The sequence below is a fragment of the Leptonotus elevatus genome, chromosome 11, assembly GCF_054856555.1.
Source record: "Leptonotus elevatus isolate MCC_2025b chromosome 11, RoL_Lele_1.0, whole genome shotgun sequence".
NCBI lineage: Eukaryota > Metazoa > Chordata > Actinopteri > Syngnathiformes > Syngnathidae > Leptonotus > Leptonotus elevatus.
The window spans coordinates 14,573,931-14,582,121 of NC_141249.1; the positions used below are offsets into that span (position 1 = coordinate 14,573,931).

An 8,191-nucleotide genomic window follows, 5' to 3' on the forward strand; every position below is an offset into this window, starting at 1 on the left:
ATCAATTTTTTTTCATCGTTAAGAATTGGTCGATTTCTTTAGAATTGATTGTTGATTAATCATGTCATGACACATGGCAAAGACAAAAGGGTGTGCACTACTAGGCTCCAACCAGTAGAGGTGCTGTTGATTCACTTTAACCTTTGTGGTCTAAAGAAGAACACGTCGGCTATGAAAATATTGCACGGCGAACCATTGGGCAGCATTTTTGAATCCTTGAAAAGAATGTATAGAATATATTGTATTTTTTTTTTCAATGCTCTGAGTGACATTCAAGTTATTGATATTTGAGTTGTAAGGCAAACCCTCCAAAAATGGATGTTTGCATGTATTATTTTCTACCCCCACTCCCTTAAGAGAGATCATTTTTCTGTAAGACTCCAATTTTAAGTTCCCAAGCAGAATGGCCCTGAGTGATATCCCTCATGTTATCTGACCACCATACGCCAAACCCTGGTGTGCCGTGTAGTGTATTTTAATGGACCTCAAATATCTCAGCAGCAGCCAAACCACGTTCAACACCCTCAGGATAACCAACACAGGCTGCTTGCTATATTTCTGGGAGGGCTCGTTTGAAGAACATTTTGGAAACTCGTAGGCTCAGGTTTTAATGACTTGATGGTGATCGTGGAGACTTTTCAAGTACTGATCTGATCAGGTGGGCATAACAATCTATGAATTTGGTCGATTCAGTGGAATGATATTGGGGTTGGGATCATTTTCATTGTTGTTGGTTTTTTCCAAGTGCCAAGAAAGGGGTCATTTTGTGTTTATTTTTTTGAGAATTGTTTGCGTAAATAATGCATGTATAAGGCACGGGCATGATAATCCATTGAGTTAAGAATTGGATGCTTATGTAGGCACTGGAAAGTTGCACTACAGCCACAGCAGCATTATTAAAAAAATTGCAACAATTAATCGCTTATTCACGAACTATTTTGATAATCGATTAATCGTTAGAGACTTTGTTTAAACTAAAATTGTCCAAAACATTTGCATTGAAATATTCTCAGATTTCTTTACTTCTACATGAAAGCAGATTGATTATTTTTTGGTTTAATCGAAATAAGACATTTGCAAACCTCCGCTTTTACTTTGGAAAACAATGTTCTCATGGATGTTACCAAACCAGGAAGTGAATCATAATCACTTTATATTTTTGCATTTTCTGCACTGTCAATTAGAAATTTTGGAAATGTGAACATTTTTGAATTCGATTAATCGAAAAAATAATTAGATTAATGAATTGTTAAAATAATAGTTGGAGCCCTAATTATTTATTAAACCATGAATTATTTCACCATAATCCAGTGAACAAAGCCAAATTCCTGAATTTGAATAACAGTCATAAATATGTAGGATTGTGTTTTGTTTTTTTACGAATGTTTGGCCTTGGCAGAGGACGAAGATACAAATATCTTGGTTATCTCTTTAGTGCTCATGGTTCTGCTTTTGTTTTCCAGTTTATTGTCAGCAGTGTCGCATCCAGCGCTGCAATGCTGAGTATGTGGCGTCTACCTCGCCTTCAAACGGCCTGCAGGAGGACGCGCCGTCCGACTTGGACTACTGCATCGCGCTGCGGGCCTACGCCCTCTGCACCCGACGGCAGGCCCGGAGTTGCCGTGGTGACCTGGTCTACCACTCGGCCGTCTTCCGCATCAAGGAGCTATTCTCTCAGCACAACTGCTCCAGCGACGGACCCACGTCCTCCGCCAAGGTCCCCAGCACGTCCCGGCCGGTCGTGTCGGAGCTGTGCAACTACGAGAACCGGGTTCTCGCCGCCGGTTCGGGCGGCCAGCAGAAGAAGTACGCCCACTGTGGATTATTCGGAGACCCGCACCTACGGACTTTCCGGGACGAGTTTCAGACCTGCAAGGTGGAAGGGGCGTGGCCTCTGATCGACAACCGCTTCCTGTCCGTGCAGGTGACCAACGTGCCCGTCGTGCTTGGCTCCAGCGCCACTGCGACCAGCAAGGTAAGGATAGTCTGTGTGCTATGGAGAGATAGATCGATATGTTTTTTCAGTACCAATACTGATCATTAGGGGTGTGCCAAAAAATCGATTCGGATAAGAATCGCGATTCTCATTTAGTACGGTTCACAATCGATTTTAAATGTCCCAAAATCGATTTTATTTAAATAATTTTATACTGTCTTCCCTTTGTGTGTGTGCCTTTATTGGAAGCGCTGTTCATGTTGTACATGATTTGGCCACTTAGGGGCAGTGTGGTTCTACGGATACACTGTTAATTTTTTCCTGAAGCATTTTGTATGACTAGCCGTTCTTTTGAGTGATAAAAGTGTCGCGAGTAGCGCGCTAATTAGCGTTAGTGAGTCATACTGAAGTAGATCATGACGATTCTTTGCACATCTATAAATTGAAACGGAAATAATTGTCAATCAAATCATTTTGAATCCAAAATCGTTCTGAATTGAAAATGGATTGTGAATGGAATCGCAGACCCAAAAATCGGAATCAAATCGAATCGTAAGACAGTCAAAGATTCCCACCCCGACCGATCATTTGTAATCGAGGAGGCCGATAAACGATATTTGGAGCCGATATGCAAAAAATAATACAAACTCCAACTAGTAATTTTGTTGAAATAACTTTTGGCATATGTTTGTTGATCAACTTTTAAGTATCTTAGACAATCGGCATCTTTGTTTTGAAATACATAAATACCTCCCAATTGTGTTCTATAGTTAATAAAGTTTTCAAAAATAAAAAAATATCTTTAATGTTAAATTTTCACTTATCTTGGGTTTCATTTCAAACAAAAACAGAAGGTTTTTAAGTATTTTATATAGTTCCCTGACGTTAACACGCTTTTAAATTGATCTATTATTGGCTGTCAGATTTGTTAGTTTTTTTTAAAGGCTGATGTCGATATTTGTCAAAATGCTGAATATTTGTGCCGATAACTGGTCTTATCACGAGTGATATTACAACTAGGAATGGGCATAACATTGAGGATAGCTTTATTAGCTAGCTAGCTCAATTAGGCTAAAGAAGAACGCTGTGCTAAAGGCTACACGCATGTTGACTATAACAGGCAGCTCATTTCGACACAGAAGAAGTTAAGAGAGGCTCAAAACAATTTCCTATTGAAAAACAAAAACTAATAATAATAATAAAAAAAAGAAATAGTTACTGGAGTTTGAGCAACTAGTTTGTTCCAAAATCATTCCTAGCATGGGCGTCTATGTTATGGAACGTTAGCGTGCTAGCTCAAGCCTCACCATTAAGCACCAAAACATGTGAAGTTAATCGTCATTCCACGGTGCCTCTCAAGTCTCCGCGGCATTCCTGCCGTCTCGGAGCGGCGGCGGGGGGGTGGAGGAAGAAAGAAAGAGAGAAAGGGGGTAGGGAGAGGAGTGCGAGTCCTTCACTGGCGTTGAATCACTGACATGCTTGAGCGCTCTACCTTTAACACATGGGTGGTCATATGGTTGTGATTAACGCTCACTCAAACATTCTCCACCGCCGCAATCTGGAATGTTTTTGTCACCCCTCTGCTCAAGTAATTAGCCTGGCACTTTTTGTGTAAATATGGAATCATGCGGAAAAATAGAAGACCAATTGGAAAGGAGTGTCTTTCATGAAAGAAATAACACTAGATTTACACCTGAAACTTTTTTCGCTGAAGAAACGTGACCTTTTCTCCTTTTTGCTATAACGCATGCAATTGGAAACGAGTCGCGCAAGATGAAAGTATTGCTCGTGTTTGTGTTTTTGATGCCAAGCTGAAAGTGAGTGGAGGTGAAATCTCTGCCAGTGCCCGCATTACCGCCATACTGTAGCGCCTCCTGAGTTGGTTTCAACTTGCCAGACTCGAGACAGGAAATCATCCATCATTGTACAGTATCCCTTCCGAAAGTGGAAACGTAACAGGGGCGGGCGCTTTGTCAGGTACTTTTAAGGAAAACGGCCGCTTCGGGAGCTCCTGATTTGTTTATTTCGTTTTCAGAGCTCAGCTGGAATACAAATCACTGTCAGTGCTCGCACAAACGAGGGCACGACAGTCTGACTGACTTGTGGGGGTGGGGGTAGATGGGGGGGGGGGGGGGGGGTTGGGGGTTTAGTGGCTCATGTAACATGCTGGTCATTGTTGTTTTGAAAATAATTTGGGGCCAAATGGATGGAGGGTTGGTTGGAGAGGATTTCACCCAGGAAAAGGAAGCCAATTGGATTGACATGTTTGGTTCTCTGCCGCCACCGTGTGGCCATCATGGTCCTGCAGTTGATTCATTGAGGACAAGGAATAGCATCATTATATAAGTGTAAGCGAGCTGCAGTATGTTAACGTATTTCAAGTCATATTTTCCTGTTCTATTGGTAGATTAGTTTGCTAAAATTGATTTTGATTGATATATATATATATATATTAGTTTTTGCCAGTTCAGCCATTCTGTTTTCGGCTTTTGAGAGGATTTGAACCATTTTTTGTTTGCTTTCACAATTGCCAGATGGCCCGATTCAAGTGCTCTTGCAAGCTTTACATTTTCTACCTTTAGTTGAGGCATATTTAGTCATTAAAAAAAAACATGAAGTACTGTGGCCTTAACTAACAAATATTTTCATAATTGATTGGTCTGTCAGTTATTTTGTCGATTAATTGATAAATTATTGGTGGTGGTTTAATTTCCACCCCTTTTTTTAAAAAAAAAACTGGACAATACTTCAAGTTAACAGTGCATAAAACATAAATTCATTATGATCCAGTTACTACTTTGGTCCATAAAATGGGCAAAAATGTTAATCATTGTTTTCCAAAGTAAAAGCTAATGTTTTATTTTGATTCAACACAAAGATAAACATTCTGCTACCATGGAGGACAACAAACATTGGCGAAGATTTACTGTTGCGAAATTCTGAGGATTTGGTTCATTTTTGATGAAAAAAAAGTATCTAAACGATTAATCGATTATCACAAATGATTGATTAATTTTAATTGACTTAATTGTTGCACCTCTAAAAAGTACTGCTGGTATTGGCAGCTGTCAAATATTTCTAGAATTGTGTATTCTACAGATTATGTCAACAATTAATCGAGTAAAATTGTTTTATACCGGTGCTTGTATTATTTTTGTCCACTTGGCGTTGCTATAGTCAATTTATATTGTAGTTTCTGTGATTTAAGCATGTATGGCTGAAAAACGACGGCGGGCCCGACCTGTGAGTGACGTGGGTGTCAGCAAATGAGTGTATAGAGCTGGCTGTTAACTGGCTAGCAGGTTTTAGGCTATATTAAATTAGCTAACATCGATACGTTATTTTGAGTTGACAATTGTAGATGTGCTGTTGTGTAACATGTTGCACATAATCACGTTTGTGTTGTTTTTTTAAATCGATTTATTCCATTAATGTTTGCAGCTCTAGTTACTATATTTTGTTTTTTTTTGACTGTTTCCAGATCACGGTCATCTTCAAGTCGTACCACGGCTGCACGGACCAGAAAGTGTACCAGGCCACCACGGATGACCTGCCGTTGGCCTTTCAGGACGGCACTCGCAGCGGCGGCGGCTCGAGCGGCAGCCTGACCATCACGGAGCGCGGCGGCTCCGGAGCAAGCCGTCAGGTGAAGATCCAGGCGCGCTACATCGGCACATCCATCATCGTGCGGCGCGTGGGCAGCTACCTGACCTTCGCCATCCGCATGCCCGAGGACACGCTGGACTTTTCCGAGGACAACGGCGGCCTGCAGCTCTGCCTGCACGGCTGCCCGCGCAACGAGCTCATCAAGGAGCACACGCTGGGCCGCCAGAGCCAGCAGCACCGGCAGCCGGGCGCCGCCACCGAGCTGGGCCCGCTGCGGCCCCCTCACCAGGTCTACACGGTGGAGAGAGCCACCGCCAGGTGTCGAGAGACTCTGCAGGTGGAGGACGTTTACTTCCAGTCCTGCGTGTTTGACTTGCTGACCACGGGAGACCCGGAGTTCTCCATGGCGGCGTACGGGGCCCTGGAGGATTTAAAAGCGCTGCCGCCCAGCAAACTCAGGCAGAACTCCCCGAGGAGTCCGCGTCTTCACAACCGAGGGGTGCCGCAGACAGCCGCCGTCAACGAACCGGCTTCTATTCTCACACTCCTACTCCTCATTGTGCTGCTTTTGTAAAAATAAAATAACAAATAAAGTTATATGGAAAAATACGGATGAGGATTAGGACCAGTGAAGAGAGAGAGAAAGAGGTTGGCAGGATTCTGACTTTAATCTCAGAATTCAGATTTTAATCTCAGAATTTGAACTTTAAAGTTTGCTGTTGTGTTTCATATTGCACAAAATCATGTTTGTGTTGTTAATGCTTTGGTCTTTTTTTTTTTAATCCATTTTTTTGATTAATCTTTGCAGCTCTAGTTATTTGTTATCTAAGATTAAAGTCAGAATTCTGACTTTAATCTTAGAATTCTGACTTTATTAGTGTTACTATTATCCGCACTAATATTATAGCCATAAGTCAGAATTCTGAGTGAGAAACCTGCCAACCTTTTTTTTTTCCCTCTCTCTTCACTGGCCCTAATCCTCATCCGTAGAAAAAAACAGGTGGAAGCATCACCGCCGTGAGGAACGAGCACCGAGGTCACATTTTGGAATCTGTTGTTGTCATTTTGTCATTTGTTGCTATCGGCAGTTTTTGTAAATATAAACATTTCACACCATCTTTGTCATACTCCGCCATGCAGTGTCTCCAGTCATCGCAGCAGCACTTACAGTACCAATAGCATGTTTTGTGTATTTAAATGTTATTTCACAACGTGGCATGCTAATAAATACACAAGCTCCAACAACTTTATGTAAAAACTACCTATCCACCGTACATCATACACACGTGTGAGGTCATCTGTGAAACGCTCCCTTCTCCAAGCTGTTTGCCTTCCAGTTTCAAAGGTTAAGAAAAAAAAAAAATCTTTATATAATAATAATATATTAAGAGTGTATATATATGTGTTTCATATTGTGTACATTGGCTGATGTATAGTTTTAACTGTAATATGTGTTGCGTTGGTTGTGTTCTGTAGGCTATTTTAGTAAATAAACTAATGTTTTGTTCCATATGTAATTTTACATATTAAAGTGTTAGACACGCTTAAATTGTTTCCCTGTTTGTTTCTTTTTTTTTTTTTCAGATTCATTGAAAGGGGAAGGCGTGACGTGAGTCACATACATTTACGCAGCGAGTCCTCTCGCGTTATTCTTTCGCTCCTTCCAGGGAGAGCGTGACATTGCATTTCCTGCTTTAAGTTTTGGGGAAAAAAATCATTAGTGTTTGGGTCAAGACCTTTTAAACGCCACTTAATATGTAAAACATGGAAAATGTAACTTGAAAATACCTTTTTGTAGTTCTTACTGCGTCCTGATGGGGTCCTCAGTCCATAAGACCTGAAAGCTTGACTTCAAATAGGGCAGGGGAGCTTAAAATCCAGCAGCACTGGTCGTTTACAGTACAAATTGTCATTGGGCAAGTCTTTTGTTACATTATATATATATAGTAATAACATCACATCAGATACCTCATAAAAGAAAATCACTAAACTGACGCCAATTTTTTTCTCAATTTTAACTCTGTAGTCTCTGCTTTTTAATAATTTTCTTTTTTAATACAACGGAGAAAATTGTTAAACCTGCAATTTTTCTATTTAAATATATAGCCGAGACACAAAGTGAGGCAGCGAACAGCGGAGCCTCACCTGACACTGCGCAATCTTTCTCACCTATTGCTAATATTGCTAGACTAAAACAAAGGAAGCTATTAGCAAGTGTTTTCATCTCTTATCATTTCTAATATGAAGTTTTCAGACACATTTAACATGCACTTACATTTTTCATATAGCCAGGTTAACGGATTTAATATTTGCGAGTTACCATTTGCCGTGAGGCAAACAAGCATTTGCCTCTGCCTCCAACATGGAATAAAAACGATTAATCGTTTTTTTCAATTTAAAGATACTGAACTTAGAATATTCCATTTTGAATTGCTACTGCCACCGGTTGATGAAAAATGAAACTGCACATATTTATTTATATGCACTCACACACACACAAACGTGGTCTCCCGGGTGGGGGAAGCGAACCCACGCTGCCTGCATCGAAGGCAAGCGACGGTACAACTGCCATACCTTTCTTCGTCACACCCGCAGACGGAGGGTGGAAAATTCAAACCCTAATTCAGTCTGAAAACTATTGGCCAGAGG

At 41.0% G+C, this 8,191-nt stretch overlaps 1 protein-coding gene across 2 annotated transcripts in view; it reads left to right on the top strand.

Moving 5' to 3' along the window:
• The window catches only part of rgmd (RGM domain family, member D), a 17,820-nt gene extending 10,729 nt beyond the window's left edge, over positions 1-7,091 (top strand). For both annotated transcript variants that reach the window (XM_086090294.1, XM_086090293.1), the window contains 2 exons: positions 1,464-1,975; positions 5,418-7,091. In XM_086090294.1, coding sequence (XP_085946420.1) covers positions 1,464-1,975; positions 5,418-6,116 — 1,211 coding nt within the window. In that variant the 3' untranslated portion in view covers positions 6,117-7,091. The remainder of the gene's footprint in view (positions 1-1,463; positions 1,976-5,417) is intronic.
• The last annotated feature ends 1,100 nt before the right edge of the window (positions 7,092-8,191 follow it).